This window comes from Tachysurus vachellii, chromosome 19 (genome assembly GCF_030014155.1).
Source record: "Tachysurus vachellii isolate PV-2020 chromosome 19, HZAU_Pvac_v1, whole genome shotgun sequence".
Lineage (NCBI taxonomy): Eukaryota > Metazoa > Chordata > Actinopteri > Siluriformes > Bagridae > Tachysurus > Tachysurus vachellii.
In genome coordinates, this window is record NC_083478.1 from 10,001,621 (window position 1) to 10,021,064 (window position 19,444).

The 19,444-nt window shown below is 37.9% G+C and overlaps 2 protein-coding genes across 2 annotated transcripts; both read left to right on the forward strand.

The window, feature by feature from the left end:
• The first annotated feature begins 673 nt into the window (after positions 1-673).
• Positions 674-1,474, forward strand: LOC132862586 (protein BTG1-like). The gene is made up of 3 exons (XM_060894666.1): positions 674-746; positions 906-953; positions 1,248-1,474. The coding sequence occupies exons 1-3, from the start codon at positions 674-676 to the stop codon at positions 1,472-1,474; spliced, it is 348 nt and encodes a 115-aa protein (XP_060750649.1).
• Positions 1,475-4,647: 3,173 nt separating this feature from the next.
• On the forward strand, positions 4,648-9,434 carry LOC132862585 (mimecan-like). The gene is made up of 6 exons (XM_060894665.1): positions 4,648-4,883; positions 5,333-5,414; positions 5,506-5,667; positions 5,982-6,184; positions 6,281-6,373; positions 8,717-9,434. The coding sequence occupies exons 1-6, from the start codon at positions 4,719-4,721 to the stop codon at positions 8,885-8,887; spliced, it is 876 nt and encodes a 291-aa protein (XP_060750648.1). The 5' UTR covers positions 4,648-4,718; the 3' UTR covers positions 8,888-9,434.
• The last annotated feature ends 10,010 nt before the right edge of the window (positions 9,435-19,444 follow it).

Genomic DNA, 19,444 nt, shown 5'->3' on the forward strand with positions numbered 1-19,444 from the left:
GGGAGGAGCATTGCGCTTCTAAAGCTAGACACTGTCGTTGTGCTACATCTACTCATTAGAAACACATGCACACAAATCCCGCAGACTCCCAGTGCAAGCAGTAAATTATTTATTTGTCTCGATAGAGACGTCAGTTAGACAGCTTGTTGTATTAATTTTGTATTTAATACATCACAGCAGACAACATGTTTCCCTAATACACTATATCTGTGAATATACGCATATCTATACACTGACACCAAAATTAAATTGTACAGCATTTAACATCTATTCTGAATTTTCTTCCAGTCTGTAATAAAGAACAGGGGATGTGATCATTCACGTTATAGCAGTCATGTGTGATTTTTGTTTATGTATGTGGGTTTGTACTTTTACTCGGTTCATAGTTAATTAGTGTTAAATGTTGAATTTCTGTTGAACCTTTGTGACAACCAGAGAGTTTAAGTTAGAAAGAGCAGGAAATTTGTCCGCACTTGCTTCAGTGTCAGAGCTGACAATTACTTTTGGATTAGTATTTGGATATAAGTCGCTTCAAATCCTTCTTTGTATATTATACATTTCATCAGGTAACTCTTTCATCCTGAACAGTAACAGACGTTTTTCCCGACTGTGGCTCTAATACATCGCCATTCTAATCCATCGGTCTTTTTACAGGTGTTGCTGTTCGGCAAACATGAGAACAGAAGTCTCTACAGCTGCTAATTTTGTTAGCAGTCTGGTCAGGATGACTGGCCTTCTTACTGAAGATCAACTTCATTAATTAATTAATTAATTCATTCATTCATTCATTTTCTACCGCTTATCCAAACTACCTCGGGTCACGGGGAGCCTGTGCCTATCTCAGGTGTCATCGGGCATCAAGGCAGGATACACCCTGGACGGAGTGCCAACCCATCACAGGGCACAAGATCAACTTCATCACTTAAACTTTTCCCTGCAGAAGACGCTACTTGGTACGAGGAGTTTCAATATTCATTACAGCCTGTTTTTTTTTCCTTCTAGTCATTCACATTTCTACAGATAGTTTTATCAGACATGTATTGACTAGATAAATACATTGAGTTATACTTTTATACTATAAAATTAGTTATGACTGGCCTTTCTAAAGTGCTACATTGTGTCTGCCCTGAAAGGCAGACACAATGACAGATAATAGAAAATAGAAAAATAGAAAATAGAAAATGACAGAAAATAGAAAATAGTATTGAGGATCCTTTCTTATCTTGCTTTACCTTTTTTTCTTTCAGAGTACTACGAGCAACACTGGTTCCCCCAAGACCCTTGCAGAGGGTCAGGCTACAGATGCTTGCGCATCAACCACAAAATGGACCCTTTGATAGGCAAAGCTGCCTGGGCCGTTGGCATTACACAGGAGGAAATCTTTTCCCTGCTTCCATGTGAGCTAACACTGTGGGTGGACTCGAATGAAGTGTCATTTCGCATTGGTGAAAATGGATCCAGATGTGTACTTTGAGTCCTTATCACCTGCTATACCTTCCAACACTGTAAAAGTTCAAGAAGCCAGCTCTAAGGGAAAGCTAAGACCTGAACAATCAATTCTTCAGAGTTCATAAATATGATTAAGTATTATCCACCTGATTTTCATGTAGATGCTTCCATTTGTTTTGCACAATATATAAAATCCATAACTACTCATAAATTAAAGCGTTGGTGTTTTTTTGTAGCAATTGCACCTTTTTAAAGGTCATTTCAGTAGTTTATCTCAAGTGAAAGTTGATAATGAATGCCCTGGCAGTCTAAGGGGTCATCATTCAACATCAGCACATGGGAATGTAGTAGCTTAGTGGTTAGGGTGTTGGATTACCAATCAGGAGGTTGTGAGTTTGAATCTCAGGTCCAACAAGCTACCACTTCTGGGCCCCTGAGCAAGGCCTTTAACCCTTAATTGCTAATTTTTATACAATGAGATAAAAATTTATTTATATTAGGAACCTACAGCTCATATTTTGGCATTAATAGCATGCTGATAAAAAAAAAAAAAAAAAAAGGATAAAAAAAATAATGGTATGAGAATTCATTCATCTTCTACCGCTTATCCGAAATACCTTGGGTCACAGGGAGCCTGTGCCTATCTCAGGTGTCATCGGGCATCAAGGCAGGATACACCCTGGACAGAGTGCCAACCCATCGCAGGGCACACACACACTCTCATTCACACATGCAGTCACACACTACGGACAATTTCCCAGAGATGCCAATCAACCTACCATGCATGTCTTTGGACCAGTGGAGGAAACCGGAGTACCCGGAGGAAACCCCGAGGCACGGGGAGAACATGCAAACTCCACACACACAAGGCGGAGGCGGGAATCGAACCCCGACCCTGGAGGTGTGAGGCGAACGTGCTAACCACTAAGCCACCGTGCCCCCCCCGGTATGAGAATGCCTCACTTTATTGTTACAGTTTTTGATGCATCACATGTAACAAAAGATAGATCACTTTAGACAATGCAACATTTACAGTGTGCATAATTTACATATATATCACAACTATTCTAAGACTATCATTCAATATAAAAGATTTTGGATGTTGTTATGAACCCCACTTTCAAAAGTGCTTGTTAGAGAAGGGGGCAAGTAACATATAAGGACATGCGAGTCAAAAGGACAGTTTTAGCTGTTTATTAATTCTGCTGCACTCATGCATCACAGGCAAATATGTTACAACAGAAACAATTCACGAACACAAACGTTTAACAAACAAACACACAGAACAACCAGGAAGAGAAAATACAAATTAAACCAAAAAGACACAGAGCTAAAGACAGTGGCAGTAGCGGCCTGGCGACTGGAGTTCTGATGGGAACAGCACAAAATCGGCACCCCCCCCCCTTCGCACGTCTACTCCCCTTTTATCTCCACCTGGAGTGTCAATAATGAATGGGCCAGAAAAGGAGAAGAGACCAAATCAATACAAAGAAACAACACACCACACTAAAATACTACTACTACTACTACTACTACTACTACTAATAATAATAATAATACAAAGGCTTAGGCCGTAACAATGTCCATTTGTAAAAGGTTAATCTGTTAAAGGTTACAGAGATATAATGGTCATTAATGAGTACTGTTGATTTCCTTCTTTTGTGACTCAACACACATTCTGTAACATCTGTGGGAGAATGACCTATTTTCCCCAGCTGGAGGTTTTGGCAGTTGCACAAGAATTAGAAAAAGAACTTGAGATGGAGTCAGATCCTTCTCTATGAAATACAACATATGGATTTAAGACCAGTTTATGATAATTCAGTCAGTTCACTGACAGTTATATTCTGATTGGCTGTCAGTGCAAATGACGTTTGGAAGTCTACTTTGCAAAATACTTTACAAAATCAGATGTATTTTGTTATTTTTGCAATTAGTATATGTATCATAATAGTGAAATGAAATGTTTCACTGTTGTGATGATTATCACAAAGTATGTGTTTTCATAGGTGTTAAAGCATTTCATTTGAAATTCATTGACATAATCTTAGATTAAGAGTTGCTTTATTTTTTACTACGTAGCTGCTTAACCTACTGTAGGGTGTTGACTGATAGGTGCATTGAGATGAGAGCTGCGTCCCTTAAATAACTTTTACATCTGTCCAGGAGTTCACAGTTCCCATGATGCAGGTTCTGCAAGTGAAAAATATCTGGACCATAAGTTCTTTTCCTCCTTTGCAGTTCTCTGAGTCTGGGACAGCGAGTATCTTTTGTCTGTTGTTACTTTTTCGATTTCCTGGATCCTCCCATGTGGTTATGTAACAGGACTCAGGGGCAGAAAAAGGAAGAACCATTTCAAAGCCCATTTGACTAGATTCTTGAATGTATTTTTCTCTTACCATTTAATATTTTATAACTAAGTCAATTAACTAAAACAAAAAACTGCTTAATGTGCTAAGTCTAACAGATACTTGGATTCTACAGCTTCAGAGGACCAGCACAGGACAGAAGGGGATGGCATCTCAGCTCAGTTTTGAATTGTAGGCTTTCTCCATCAGCACTGTGTTGTGAGAAATTATGTCTTAAGCACAAGACATTAATTCCTTCTCAGTCTATTCAGTGACATTTACTGGAAAATCAAGCACTATTAGGTAATGGAACAGAATTTGTCACATACTGTCTTGCCATTAGTTTATTTTTGGCAATGTACAAAATCTGAACAGAAACTGTTTTCATGTACAGTTTTCTTTCTAGGCTTCAGTGTTCACATTATTTAAAGAGTCCTGATTTAACAGATTGATTTATTGTGGAAAATTTATTTGCTCTCTGTGAAAATGTTTTTCCTTCCCTCTCAAACTTTTCTCTCCATAATGACAAACAATGGGCTTTCATTTCAGCTGCATTGCTGGATAATCTGGGGCTAAAACCCCCACATTAACAGATAAATCATTCTCTTGTAGTTTCCTCAGAGGATCTGGCATTTCCTTCATGCATACCAAAACCATTATAAGATAATACAAAAGAAAAGAAATAATTAAAAAACTTGCATTTTCTACTATAATGGTGCAACTAAGTTCATACAGACGTTTGAGAAGTACATGTTTGTGGAGACCTTTAACTGACATGTCATCCAACAGCACACAGTGAGTTAAAGGCTGTCTCAGTTGTTCATAGGCAGGGCCTCAACAAAATAACTTTAAAGGCTCTCATTTCAGACACAGATCTAAACACTCATTGCCTCTCTCAGCACTACTTCTGAACTGTAGAAAATGGACATAAGGATGTTATTTTTCTTCTTTCTGCTTCTACCATGGATGTTATGTGCAGCAGCACAAAATGATCAAATGGATCTTCAAGAAAATGGTTTTCTGAGAGTGGATTTAGATGAGTGGCAGTCAGAAGACAGCATTTTCATGGAGGTAAAGAAAAAAAAGGTAAGAAGCCTAATAAAGTCTAACTGATTCTGGGACAGGAATTATTTAACAGTGCATGTTGACTACAGTATGTGCTAGCATGTTTGTGAAAAATTACTTGCAGATTTTGGCTTTAGAAGAAAATGTTTTTTAATGCAGTATTTTATATCATTGAACCATTTTCCTCAATTCATACACAAGAAAAAACCTTCTGTGCTTCATAAATAAAAGTGCATCATACCAGATATCAAATATCTAAGCAATGGTATGCAGGAGACAGCAGTGCAACCCACGTCCATGCTGGGACAAACATTCTGTTGCACAAGCAATTCAACAAACTGCAACTGAACTGGAAACTGGAAAGGACACATTTAAGAAGCATTAAGGAGCTTAATGAATGATATATAAACCAATCTTTATTTTCCTTACTTTTTTCTTTCCTCTTAATTTTTGGTTGGCCCTCATCCAAGGAAAAGGTCATTGCAGCCCCAGACTATGAAACAGTTGATAATGCAGGTGATGAAGGTTCAGCAGTAGAGAAAAAAGAAGCAGGTGATTGTTTAATTTATATATAAACACATACATTAATGTTAATATTTAAGATAGAAAAGTATTTAAGATAAAGACAATGATTTCCCCCTAGATCTTCCCACTTGCTTGCTGTGTGTATGCTTGTCTGGATCTGTGTATTGTGAAGAGGTCAGCCCAGATTTGAAATCAGTGCCGGCTCTGCCAAAGGAAACCACATACCTTTATGCACGCTTCAATAAAATCTCCAAAATCACCAACAAGGATTTTGCTGTTGGTAAGAAAAATTATACAGAGAGTGGCTAAAGTAAATGCAATGTGTAATATCTGGCCCTGAATAAGTGTAGTCAGAATAAAGGCAACATCTGAAGCCAGCACACAGCTCTTGGAAAGGAAAGAGTTTTGAGCTATTAAATCATGCGGCCTAAAGCATTCAGTCTTTAGCCAGATGTTTCATTCACTCCTTATGTGTTTCAATTAGTCACTGCACCACTCTGACAGAACTTTGGAAAACAGCATATTTTAAGATATGATATTTTAAATTACACAATGGATTTTTTAAAAAATGTTTTCTATGTGTATTTTTTATAGGCACATTGAAAAGGATTGATCTGACCGGCAATCTAATTTCGGAAATAGAGGATGGAGCCTTCTCTAAACTGGACCAACTGGAGGAACTAACACTGGCTGGGAACCAACTAACTAAATTACCAATGCTGCCTCAGAAACTGATCTCACTCAATGCCAATCACAATAGACTCAAAACAAAAGGAATCAGATCAAGTGTTTTAAAGGTATTGAACACATCATAATGTGTGCCAGTATTTCACATGAAAAGAACATCTATTTGATGTTGTCTTAATTTGTAACATACGTATTTTTAATTTCAGAAACTCAAAAAGTTGGCATACCTTTACCTTGGTGACAATGAATTGGAGGCCATTCCACCACTTCCTGAGAGCCTGCATGTCGTGCATCTCCATGTCTGTTCATTATTCATTACTTAAACATACATAATCATGCCTAGTCAGCACTTGGCAGTAATATAATCGTTAAAATAATAATATTCAATATTTATAATATACATACATCTGTTTTCTTGTCATGAATATTATAGAGTTGTTTCAAACGATTCTAGGGTGTAAATATCTAATAAGCACTCCCAAGGTGACAGTGGCAAAAAAAAAAGAAATTCTAAATGAGCCTTACAAATATCCTTGATCAAATTGACAAAGCACAACATTATTTTTTTATTCTTTGAAGCATAAAGTACTTGAAAAATGATGTACAGTCCCTTGCACAAATATTTACCCTTTTAAACTTTTCCAAAGATTTTCTTGTATAATGTCACAACTCTGAAGTAAAATGGTCTTATTTCAGATTCATGGGACTATAAGGCACGAATCTTCACAAAATTGTCATAATACTGTGGGGAAAAATAAATATAGTTGGCAAATTAGTTACAGATAAGTATTTATGCCAATTTCTGTGAAAGCTCTGAATTAGTTCTAGAGCAAATAATTTGCTATTGTACTTCTGTGTGGATGAAACTCATGTAATCTCAATATATATATATGTCCAGGGCAGGACAAGACAACAAGACATGGCAGGACAAAAGACAGTGAAGACAAATTGTAGCATCATGTGATGGGATGCTTAATAATTGCAGGGACTGTGAAATTGGTCTGTGCTGACATAAAGTTGGATGGAGTCAAACACAAGGCAATCCTAGAAGAAATTGTGTTCCAGTATCCATCATATATATCATAAAGATAGTATTAGAGAAACAACAAAGAGGCCAAGTGTAAGTCTGAAGGATCTGGAGAGAGCCACAGGTCAGATAGAAGAATCTTAGCTTGGATGTGGCATGCCCTCCACATAGCTGGGCTTTATGGAAGCCAAATGCCAAATGACGTGCTGGAGACTCCTTCATCATGTGGGAAAAGGTTCTTTAGTCTGTTGAGACCTAAGCCCTATGTTTTTCGCAAAAACACTGCTTATTACCATCCCTATATTGAAACAAGGTGGTTGTCAAGTCAAGAGTCAAGTCAAGAAGCTTTTATTGTCATTTCAACCATATATAGCTATTGCAGTACACAGTGAAATGAGACAACGTTTCTCCAGGACCATGGTGCTACAAGCTTAGTAAGTAAGTCTTAGACACATAAAGTGAAACTGTACAACCTGGTGCAAACAGTGCAGGACAAGTCAAACAAGACAGACAAGACAGTGCAGGACAAAACACAGTGAAGACAAATAGTAGCATCATGTGATGGGGATGCTTAATAATTTGCAGGGACTGTGAAATTGGTCTGTGCTGACATAAAGTTGGATGTAGTCAAATACAAGGCAATCCTAGAAGACATTATGTTCCAGTCTACAAGAAACTCTGAGCCTGGGGCAAAAGTTCACCATCCAACAGGACACCAACCCTAAGCGTTCTGCAAAAGCTACACTGTAGTGTAGAGAACCTGAAAGTGTTAGAATAGTCTAGTCAAAGTCAGTACCCTTCAATCCCATTAAGATTTTGTGGCAAGACTTGAAAATTGCTCTTCACAATAGTCTCTATCTAGTCGAAGACAAACAAAGATCATGATCCAGATATGCAAAGACTGAAGACCTTGCAGTTGCATCTGAAACCAGTGCTGGTGTTACCAAGTATTGAGCTTATCAACAATTTCACATTTATGTTTTTGTAATTTCGTATGTTAATGTACTCCATTTCAGTTCCAGATTGTAACAGTACAAATGTAGATAAGTTAAGGGTAGGTGAAAACATATACGAACACTGTACAGTACATGACAGCTGAAACTCTGGCATGTACTACAACAGGGATATCCAAACTTATCCGGAAAGGGTTGCCATGGGACTGGGTTTTCATTTTAACCACACAGAAGCCACACCTGGCTCTATTGAAAGCTAAGATCAACTGATTACACAGGTGGCATAAGATGTGGCTCCTGCTTGGCTGGAATAAAAAAACAGCATCCACAAAATCCCTTTGCAGATAAGATGGGACACTGCTTCACTACAATTATATAAACACAGAGCCAAAATAATAGTAAGGTGTGCAATAGTGAGTGGCACAGTATCGACAGTAACTCTGAGATGCTACACATTACATCTGCACAAACACAAACCAGACAGTTACATGTCAAGCGGAATAAAAGCCAGTAAAAATCTATTCATAAATTAATCAGTGAAACAAATAATAACAAAAACTTAAAAAATGGTGCCTAACTTTATGGTTATTCATTAAATTGTATTTATCTATCATGTCCATGGGTTGAAAAAGAAAATAATGGTATTTTGTTTCTCCATGCAGAATAACAACATAACCATCCTGACGGATGAAACGTTCTGCAAGGGCAATGACACACACTACATCAGGTACAACATGCAGGAGGTGCGACTGGATGGGAACCCGATTATACTTGCCCAGCATCCAAACAGCTTCATCTGTCTGAGATCTCTTCCAATCGGCCTCTACAAGTAAGCAGAGGATGTGTCAGTGGAGGGACTGGAGAGAAATCCTCTGTAGTCTGACTGGAACCTGGGGCTAATATCACAACATTCAGTTATTATTCCAAGCTCCCTTAGTATCTGCAAAAGGCTTTCAAAGCTTGGCCTTGTCAAGGGTTTGCGTTGCAATTAGGCAGTAGAAATGTCTTATACCTCAAACTACTGTACTAAGTTGTATAAAAAAGTATACCATCTGTGGAATATGTATCAGACAATATATTAAAAGCATGTGGTGCATGAAAAAATAAACCTGTAAAAAAAAGCACAAGTAAAAAATAACGCATGGAAAGATACAATGCCTGTAAAGAAAAAATGTTATTTTCATGAATTTGTTATAATGTCTGACAAATCTGATATTGTTAAAATGATTATTACAAGTGAGATGCTCTAATAATCTGATCTTTTAACTGTTAATACATACATGTTGAAAAAAAAACCTTTGCTCCTTTAGGCTTTCTAGGTCTCTTACTCTCATTTAGGGACAGAGGTACATTTTACATAAAGAGTCAATGTTAAATCTACTTGGCAATGGACTTCTCATCTCATTTTTCTCATTGGGTCTCGCTTAGCTCGAATGAACATATTTGCAGAAGTGAAAAATGTTTATTTTGGTTGTGATTCAGGAAGTACAATCATCCAATCCTGTTGGTATTCCCTCTCAGAGCGCTTTCTCCTGTAGACATCATCTGAAATGGGAAAAAAGTGAAACATTTTATTAGTCCTGGTTACCAATACTGGGAAAAACTAAGATGATTTTAAGACCAAATGAAGAGCAAATTGGACTGGATATTAAAAAAATGGAGCTTTTTAAACACATGATAGGAGTAATGTGCTTTTTTTAAATCAGGTTACTAACTGCAGCCTGTTGCTCTGTACAATTTGTCAGACTCTCTTGGTCCAACGATCAAAAGTACAATTTATAGGTGTACATTTAGATAATTTTGGTCATGTTAACTTATGTTGAGAAACCCCTTTAATGATTTAAGGGTTGTGGTGCATTTCTAGATCCTATGCTGGGAACGCTGGAAGCAAAGCAGGAATACACCCTGAATAGGACTTCAATTACAGGACACCATGCACACACTCTTATTCCTTGGGAATTTATTTGCAGTGATATAGAGATGTTTTAGAAATTTTAAAAACACTGCATCACCAGGATGGACCTGTTGCGATGCGGCAAAGGCGAGTGAGGATCGAAATGCAGTTTAAACATTTATTAATCAAAACAAGAAACAGATAAACAGACAGGCAGGCAAAACTAGGCAGAACACAGCGCTAACAGGAAACAGAAACATATACAACAACTAGAAACAGGGAAGTGAACAAACAGCGTATATATATCAGACAGGAACCAATAACAAAGCAGAGACAATGAGTAACTATGACAACAAACGAGAGGGAATGAATGAGTTCAATGAGTGTCCATGGCAACAAAGGAGTGGGCGGAGCAAACAATTAACAGCAGGGCAAGACAGCAGACAGAAACAGGGCAAAACACAGACAGACTCATTACAGGACCACACCCACACCATCACTGCTATGCTGAGAATTATTCACTACCCAAATAATAGCTTCTAAAAAAACAAACAAAGAAGCAAAAACACTGGTGCACATGGGAGAGGTTTATGATAACTGATAGGCTACAGTCAGTAATTGTATCACAACAAAATACACATGCATATAAAATCTAACGTTAGAGGTTTGTTAGACGTAACCTTTAATTTTATATGGTCAAGTACGAGTAAGGAAACATAGTATATATTATTTTGCTACATGATTGAATAAAAGAAGTCTGCATGTTTGAGTATCCTATAGTGGGCTACAGCGTGTGAATTAAACTTCTAACCTTTTTTCAATACATGGAATGACCTTATTTAAGAAAGAAAAAACAAAACCAAAAAAGTTTTCAGAATGTATACAACACTAATTTGGTTGAAAACTGTTATCATTACTCTTTTCCCTTTTCCTCTCATTACTTTGGTCAAGCAACATACAATGAAATATAAGTATCTTAATTAACTTATAGCATTGGCATCAGCAGCTTTGTATGCAAGCGTGCAGAAAGTCCAGTGGTTCCCACTGTACTCTCATTGGCTCGCTTGCTCACGTGGTGGACCTGAGTGTTCCACTGTTCCACTGATTTGGATGCTCCTTCTAGCATTAATAGTTTAATTACCGAATTGGACATTGTTGATGCCTGGCATCTAAGACATCCCTTAGAGAAAAATTACACATTTTTCTCTTGTAGACATATTCCAGAATTGACTACACCTTTTTTCACCTCAATTAAATTGCTTAATCACATCTGTAGACATTCTTCCTATTATTATCTCAGATCACGCTCCTGTGATGTATACTTCTGAGGCTTGCACGGAATCCTGGCAAATGCACTCATAGATGGTGCTTCAATACAACGTTACTTCAGAACTCAGAGTTCCTGAAGAAATTGTAAGCCAATCTCAAAACTTTCTTAAAAATTACTCTAGAATCAACAACATAACCCCAGATACTTTGGGAAACAACCAAATGCTTTATTAGCAGGGGGAATGTATTTCATTTGCTTCTCATATGAAGGTGTCCAGAAAATACAGAATTACACAGTTAGAAAATAAAATTCAGGTATTAGAATCAGATCAAAAGTGCAAGTTCTCTGATCAAAAACAGGCATCTCTCCACCTTGAGATTTGAACAACTTATTGTTATTGTTCAGGCAAAATGAATAATTTTCCATCATTAATGCAACTGAAGCCTGCAGGATCTGTTACTTATGATGCAGTGGAAATTAATGATACCTTCAGACTATTATATTCTAATCTCTATAAAGCCGAATCGTTCTTTGACCCAAATGTTCTCAAATCATATCTTTCAAAACTTAATCTACCCTCCTTATCTATTGAAGAAACAGTGTTTCTTGATACACCTCCCATTATTACAGAACTGAAAGATGCACTGAACTCAATGAAAAGAGGTAAATCTTCTGGACGAGATGATTTTCCTCCAGAGCTGTTTCTGGAACTATGGGATAGTATTGGACCACTTCTTCTCAATTCAGTTAACTATGCCCTTAGTACTGGTTTATTTCATCGAGATTAAAATACATCACTTATTTCTGTACTGCTTAAGGAAGGCAAATCTCCTCTTAAGTGTGATAGTTATAGACTGATATGATATAGGGGAAGTCGTGGCCTACTGGTTAGAGAGTTTGACTCCTAACCCTAAGGTTGTGGGTTCGAGTCTCGGGCTGGCCACGACTGAGGTGCCATTGAGCAAGGCACCGAACCCCCAACTGCTCCCCGGGCGCCGCAGCATAAATGGCTGCCCACTGCTCTGGATGTGTGTTCACGGTGTGTGCACTTTGGATGGGTTAAATGCAGAGAACGAATTCTGAGTATGGGTCACCATACTTAGCCGTATGTCACGTCGCTATCTTTAATCGCTAAACATTTAACCAGAAGGTTTGAGCTCTCTGCAAGCAAATCAACTGATTTTGATCAATACGAGTTTTTAAGAGGGAGATTTTCATCCGGTAATATCAGACGTCTTTTGCACAACATATATGCCTCTGAAATGGATACTTTACTTGCAGCCCTCCTTACTTTAGATGCGCAAAAGTCCTTTGATCGGGTAAGTTGGGAGTCTCTTTGGCTCGTCCTGGAGGAATTTGGCATTGGGAAAACATTCATATCTATGGTTAAAACATTCTACACTAACCCTTATGCAGTTGTGTTAACAGATAACATTCAATCAATGTGATTCCCTCTTCACCGTGGTGCTTGACAGGGCTGCCCATTTTCCCCACTGCTCTCAGTAGAACCATTAGCAAAGTCGATTCGATTAGATTCGATTATATTACCCATAGTTGTACAAGGAGGACAGCATAAAATTTACAAGACATATTACTGTATTTTACCAATATTCACTTTTCCTAGCCACAAATAATTCAACTATTCACCCAATATAGTCAATTCTCTGGCTATAAAAGAAACTTGGATAAACACCATCTTGCTCCTTTGAATGTCTCTGCAAAAGGCCTTACATTAGCACCTATTCCTCGTATTCAATGGCATCCAAGGTGGTGGCACGGCTGTAGCACACAGCTTCCACTCCAGATACAATATGGTGCTATTCACGTGTTAAAGCCCGACTATTGCTAGTACATGGACACCAGAGACAGTGGTGTTCATGTATACAACTGCCAGAGGTTAGTACAATATACAACCCCTGGCAAAAAGTATGGAATCACCCCTCTCAGAAGATGTTCATTCAAATGTTTATTTGTGTAGAAAAAAACAAGCACATATATGCCACAAAAAAAATTTCACTCAACAATCCAAACTTCTGGCTGTATAAAACACTTAAAAAAAAAACAAAGAAAGATAACTATAGTCAATTACAACTGTTTTTACAGATCAATCACACAAATCTGAGGAAAATTATATGGAATCACCATGCACTTTGCATTTCTAAAACAAACACCTGTATCTGATTACAACTGCTAATTAGTCTGCAGTTAAAAAAGAGTGCTTGCACACATTAGTGATGTGTTGAACCAAGATGATTGTAACTCATGGCTCCAACACGAGAGATGTCAGTTGAAACAAAGGAGACTATTATCAAACTTCTTGAAGGTAAATCTTCACGGAATGTTGCAAAAGGTGTTGGTTGTTCCCAGTCAGCTGTGTCTAAAATCTGGACCAAGTACAAATCAAATGGAAAGGTTGTAAAGGGGAAGCGTACTGGTCGACCAAGAAAGACATCAAAGCGCCAAGACAGAAAACTTAAAGCAATATGCCTTGAAAACAGGAAATGCACAACAAAACAAATGAGGAACAAATGGGCAGAAAGTGGAGTCAATCTCTGACCGGACTATAAGAAATCGCCTAAAAGAAATGGGATTTACATACAGAAAAGCCAAAAGAAAACCATCATTAACATCTAAACAGAAAAAAACAAGGTTTCAGTGGGCTAAAGAAAGACAATCTTGGACTGTGGATGACTGGATGAGAGTTATATTCAGTGATGAATCACCAATCTGCATTGGGGCAGTTTGATGATGCTGGAACTTTTGTTTGGTGCCGTTCCAATTAAATTTATGAAGACAACTGCCTGAAGAAAACATGCAAATTTCCACAATCATTAATGATATGGGGTTGTATGTCTGGTAAAGGTATGGGAGAGATGACAGTCATTACATCTTCTATAAATGCACAAGTTTATGTTGAGATTTTGGACACTTTTCTTATTACATCAATTGAAAGGATGTTTGATGATGGTAGCATCTGTAAAATCTGTAAAACATTCCTACAGAAAAAAATCTGCAAAATCTGTAAAACATTCCTACAGAAAAGATATATAATGTCAATGGCATGGCCTGCAAATAGTCCGGACCTCAATCCAATTGAAAATCTGTGGTGGAAATTAAAGAAAATGGTCCATGACAAGGCTCCAACCTGCAAAGCTGATCTGGCAACTGCAATAAGACAAAGCTGGAGACAGATTGATGAAGTATACTCTTTGTCATTAGTTAAATCCACGCCTCAGAGAATTCAAGCTGTTATAAAAGCCAGAGGTGGTGCAACAAAGTACTAGTAGTGTTTTTATTTGGTGATTCCATATAATTTTCCTCAGATCTGTGTGATTCCTTTTTTTTTTTCCTCTGTTTTGATCTGTAAAAACAGTTGTAATTGACTATAGTTATCATTTTGGTTTTTTTTAAGCGTTTTATACAGCCAGAAGTTTGGATTGTTGAGTGAAATTTGTTTTGTGGCATATATGTGCTTGTTTTTTTTTCTACACAATTAAACATTTGAATGAACATCTTCTGAGAGGGGTGATTCCATACTTTTTGCCAGGGGTTGTAGAAAGTCCTCGGCGTCGGCTGATACAAGGGAGTGTGTGTTTACATCAACACGGAATGGTGTAAGAACTATGTGCTTGTTTCTAGTTACTGCGCATCGTCAGTAGAGTTTGTGACTGTTAGATGCAGGCCATTTTATTTACCACGTGAATTCACCAGTTTTCAATGTCGGCGTGAGCATTCCCCCAGCGCTAATGCTAAAGAGGCGCTGATTTAAGCTCTATGGGGCTATTAGCTTTCAATCATGCAAATCTCAAATCAGTGCTCCCTAAATTTCATCAGTATGTGGACTTTGCAACAAGAGGGGAAAACGCGCTGGATCTTGTTTACGCAAACATTCCCGACGCGTGTCGTGCGGAGCCCCGCCCCTGTCGTGCGATGCTCCGCCCCCACCTTATGGGGTCAGAATTGTTTCGTTATTCTGAATAAATATACTATGATCCACAAATAAATATAAAGAGTTTCACAAATATTTTTAAATCCACAAATAAATATAAAGAGTTTCACAAATATTTTATGAAATTCACAAATAAATAAAATGGGATTTGCAAATAAAAAAAAATTATAAATATATATTTAATTGTATTTATTTGTGAATGGCTTCCTGCTCATTTGTGAATCGCGTTCTGTGCATTTGTGAATCACTGCACGCATTTGTGGTTTGAGTTCTGTGCATTTGTGGATTTGAAACATTTCTAACGTCAAGACGTGCACAAGAATCCACAAATAGGTGGACTCCGCCCACCGTCTACTCCAGCCAATCGGACAACGGTCTCGTGGCGCTGACCAATCGTGGCACGGTCTACCTCCAACCAATCACGTTCTGATTTACTCGCTCTGAGGCTGTTCTTCAATGCAGTGTCTAGTTTGCACTCGTTTTATTCATCCAGTACGATTCTCTTGTTCTATTTTGTGTGCCCTTTCACATGTATTTACGTCTCATGATTTTTTTTTACTTTGCATTTTTCTCATACTGATGCTTTCACTTGCACGTACATGACTGGCCCTGTGTGCCATCGTTCTACGTTATATAAAGCATTATGGTCGTGAAAAAATGACATTTTATTCTAATGTATACAAGATGTATAGAGGAATTATGATACATTGAATGATGAAACCTAAGAGTTATTGTAAGCATAATGCATCCTGCTTCCTTTAGCTTTTACTTTAATAAAGTCACACAGTACATTTTCAATCAGCAAAATGTGAGCAATGTTTACAGGTGTACAGTGAGTCGACACTGAATGCTATTTCACATGAAACTTCTGTTTCTAAATGACTTGCACTTGACCGATTAGTAAGGATAGCATGCATGTTATCAGGAGTTTACAATATTTGTCTGAAAAGGTTCATCTCTGTTTCTGGGCTTTTTATTTTTTATTTTTAGTATTTCACATACAGTAGATAATGTCATGATTTCGAGTCATGCGATTGCGAGTAAATCAGAACGTGATTGGTTGGAGGTAGACCGTGCCACGATTGGTCAGCGCCACGAGACCGTTGTCCGATTGGCTGGAGTAGACGGTGGGCGGAGTCCACCTATTTGTGGATTCTTGTGCACGTCTTGAGGTTAGAAATGTTTCAAATCCACAAATGCACAGAACGCGATTCACAAATGAGCAGGAAGCCATTCACAAATAAATACAATTAAATATATATTTACAAATATTTTTTTATTTGCAAATCCCATTTTATTTATTTGTGAATTTCATAAAATATTTGTGAAACTCTTTATATTTATTTGTGGATTTAAAAAATATTTGTGAAACTCTTTATATTTATTTGTGGATTTAAAAAATATTTGTGAAACTCTTTATATTTATTTGTGGATTTAAAAAATATTTGTGAAACTCTTTATATTTATTTGTGGATCATAGTATATTTATTCAGAATAACGAAACAATTCTGACCCCATACCACCTCGGCTACTCAGACCACATCTCTGTCATGCTAATTCCACCATACAGACCACTCATCAGACGGTTCTGGAGCAGGTAAAAACCTGGCCATCAGGAGCCACCTCTGCTCTTCAGGACTGCTTTGAGTGCACTGACTAAAACATCTTCAGGGAGGCTGTAACCAACAGCGACTCTGTCAACTTGGAGGAGTACGCGGCATCAGTGACCAGCTACACCGGCAAGTGCATTGGCACAGCGCCCAGTGCAGAAGCTGGTTCTGTTGTTTGAGCTTCTTTACATATGCTTTGAGTTAAGCAGTTTACAGTGAAATGTTTAGTGAAATTATTTGTGACTAAAGCTGATGATTGATGTCACTCTTGATTTGGCGAAAGTGTAAATAACCCTCAGTTATTTGATCAGTTTGAGCTTTTTATGCTCTTCTAATATTACTTTTACTCTAGATTAAATTAGTTATGTGTTTATTTGATTTAGAACTTGCACAACATCTATGCATCTGAAATGGATCCTTTACTTGCAGCCCTTTACTTGCAGTCCTTTGTGAGGCACATGCCCTCACAATGTGGGATGTGTAGTTGTGAAATTGTGGAGTCAAAGGAAGAAAAAATAAACGCAAAGAGCCATACAGAAACATCAGCTGAGGAGTCACTGGAAAACACTGGATACGTCTTAAGAAGTATTTACTTACTTTGAATTACTTTGTTGATGTTTCAGCGAATACCTAATATTAGGAACTTTTGTGACAACCAGAGGGTTCACGTTTGGAAGAGCCTGTACATTGCCCACAACCTCAGAGCTGACAATTAGACTATACTCACATCTATTTGGATATAAGTTGCTTCGAATCCTTCTTTGTTTCATAAATAAGATATTTCTTCAGGTAACGCTTTCATCCTGAACAGTAAAAGGCACATTTCCTGACTGTGGCTCTAATCCATCGCCTTTCTAATCCATCTGTCTTTTTACAGGTATTGCTGTTCATTTTCTGTATTTGACCTGTTCATCAGTATTAAAGCTGGGCAAAAACATGAGAACAGAAGTCTCTACAGCTGCTAATTTTGTTACCAGTCTGGTCAGGATGTCTGGCCTTCTTACTGAATATCTTCATCACTTTAGTTTTTTCCTGCAGAAGATGCTACTTGGTACAAGTTTCAACACTCATTACAGCCTGTTTTTTTTTTAGCCATTCACATTTTTACAGATAGTTTTATCAGACTTTTATTGATTAGCTAAATGCATTGATTTATACTTATAAAATTGTTATGGCTACATTGTGCCTGCTCTGAAAGGGAAACAAATTTAAACCAAGAACAGACCGACGCGGGAATCTGCTGTAGGGATTGCAAATACAACTAGATATGTAAAGTTCGTCGTGACAAACATTTGATGCTGGCTTTGATGAGGCAAGTATTCACAAAGGCCGGTGCTTTTTGGAGGCGAGTGGACATAAGGGTCAGTGTTACTTTTGGAGGCAAGTGGACAGAAAGATAGGGTGCCAAAACATTTGGAGGAAAGTGGAGACGAGCATGTGACATAATTAGAATACTCCTGAGGAAGTTCCCCTCATTGTTCTGAGTGTTTTGATATGTCACATGTCCATGTTGTAAAAAGTTTTTTGATTTTGCATATATTGGGGGCAGGGCTCCGGCACAACCGAAAGGCCAGTTGGTACACCAATTTAAAACTTTGTTCAGAGTATCACCCTAAAGGAGCTGGCCGAGTGTGGATTGGTGTAGATAGTTCAAAAGCTTGCCGAGTTATAAACCTCCAAAGTTTATAATGGGAGTCTATGGGAAAAAAGGCCATTTTGAGACCTGGTACCGGAAGTACCGGTACTCGGATCGCTTCGAAAAGTAAGAGCAACAAACATCAGACCAGGGTCTACAACATATCCGAATTTGGTGCATGTGGCTCGAAAGCCCTAGGCACGATTAAATTTTATAAATTTTTGTCTAAGCTTAAATAGAAAAACAGAATGTTGGCTTCTACAAAGCCAACATAATTACAACTATGTATAACTACAAATATAAATTTTAAAGAAACTGATGATTACTATAGTCATAATTCACTTATTCTACAGCCTGATTCTGGCAGAAAATAGAAAATAGTATTGAGGATCCTTTCTTACCATGCTTTGCCTTTTTTCTTTCAAAGTATTGAAAGAAAACTTGAAGGTCCTCATAACTGAGATAAACATCATGAACTTCAGTTGTTCGTTCACATCAGGAATTGACTCCAAAACCTCTCTGTTATTGGAGCTACAATTATGAAGGCGCAATCTTACTTTAGCACACGCAGTTTGTGCTTCTCTCAATAGTTTTATGGCTGTGTCCACATCTTCTACACTGACAAGGCCATCGTCAACATAGAAATTATTTTTTATGAAGTTGGCTGCTGCAGAATACTCCTTCTAATTTTGGATCACAAGATACTTCACTCCATAATTTGCGCAGCCAGGAGAGGATGTTGCTCCAAACAGATGGACTTTCATAAAATATTTCTTTGGATCAGAATTTGTATCCCTATTCTTCCACTACAAGAAAGGTAAGTAAGCACTTTCCTCGTGGCTTACATGGAACCTATAGAACATAGGTCACTAACAGGCGGACCGCGGTCTGGGTCCGGACCCAGAAGCTATCCAATACGGACCCGGACCTACAGCTCGACGAAGCGCTTCTATTTTAACCGGTGCAATCTTTACGGTAGTGGTAGTGGAAACGCACAGACCAATTGCATGCAAGTTAAACAATCCCACGTG

Bases quoted from the DNA above. Each gene is read 5' to 3' on its own strand.
- LOC132862586 (XM_060894666.1), top strand. From the start codon at position 674: ATGAGAACAGAAGTCTCTACAGCTGCTAATTTTGTTAGCAGTCTGGTC. The intron at 747-905 runs ATCAACTTCATT...ATCACAGGGCAC, and splicing joins GACTGGCCTTCTTACTGAAG to AAGATCAACTTCATCACTTA. The intron at 954-1,247 runs GTACGAGGAGTT...TTTTTCTTTCAG, and splicing joins CCTGCAGAAGACGCTACTTG to AGTACTACGAGCAACACTGG.
- LOC132862585 (XM_060894665.1), top strand. From the start codon at position 4,719: ATGGACATAAGGATGTTATTTTTCTTCTTTCTGCTTCTACCATGGATG. The intron at 4,884-5,332 runs GTAAGAAGCCTA...CCCTCATCCAAG, and splicing joins TGGAGGTAAAGAAAAAAAAG to GAAAAGGTCATTGCAGCCCC. The intron at 6,185-6,280 runs GTATTGAACACA...TTTTAATTTCAG, and splicing joins TCAGATCAAGTGTTTTAAAG to AAACTCAAAAAGTTGGCATA.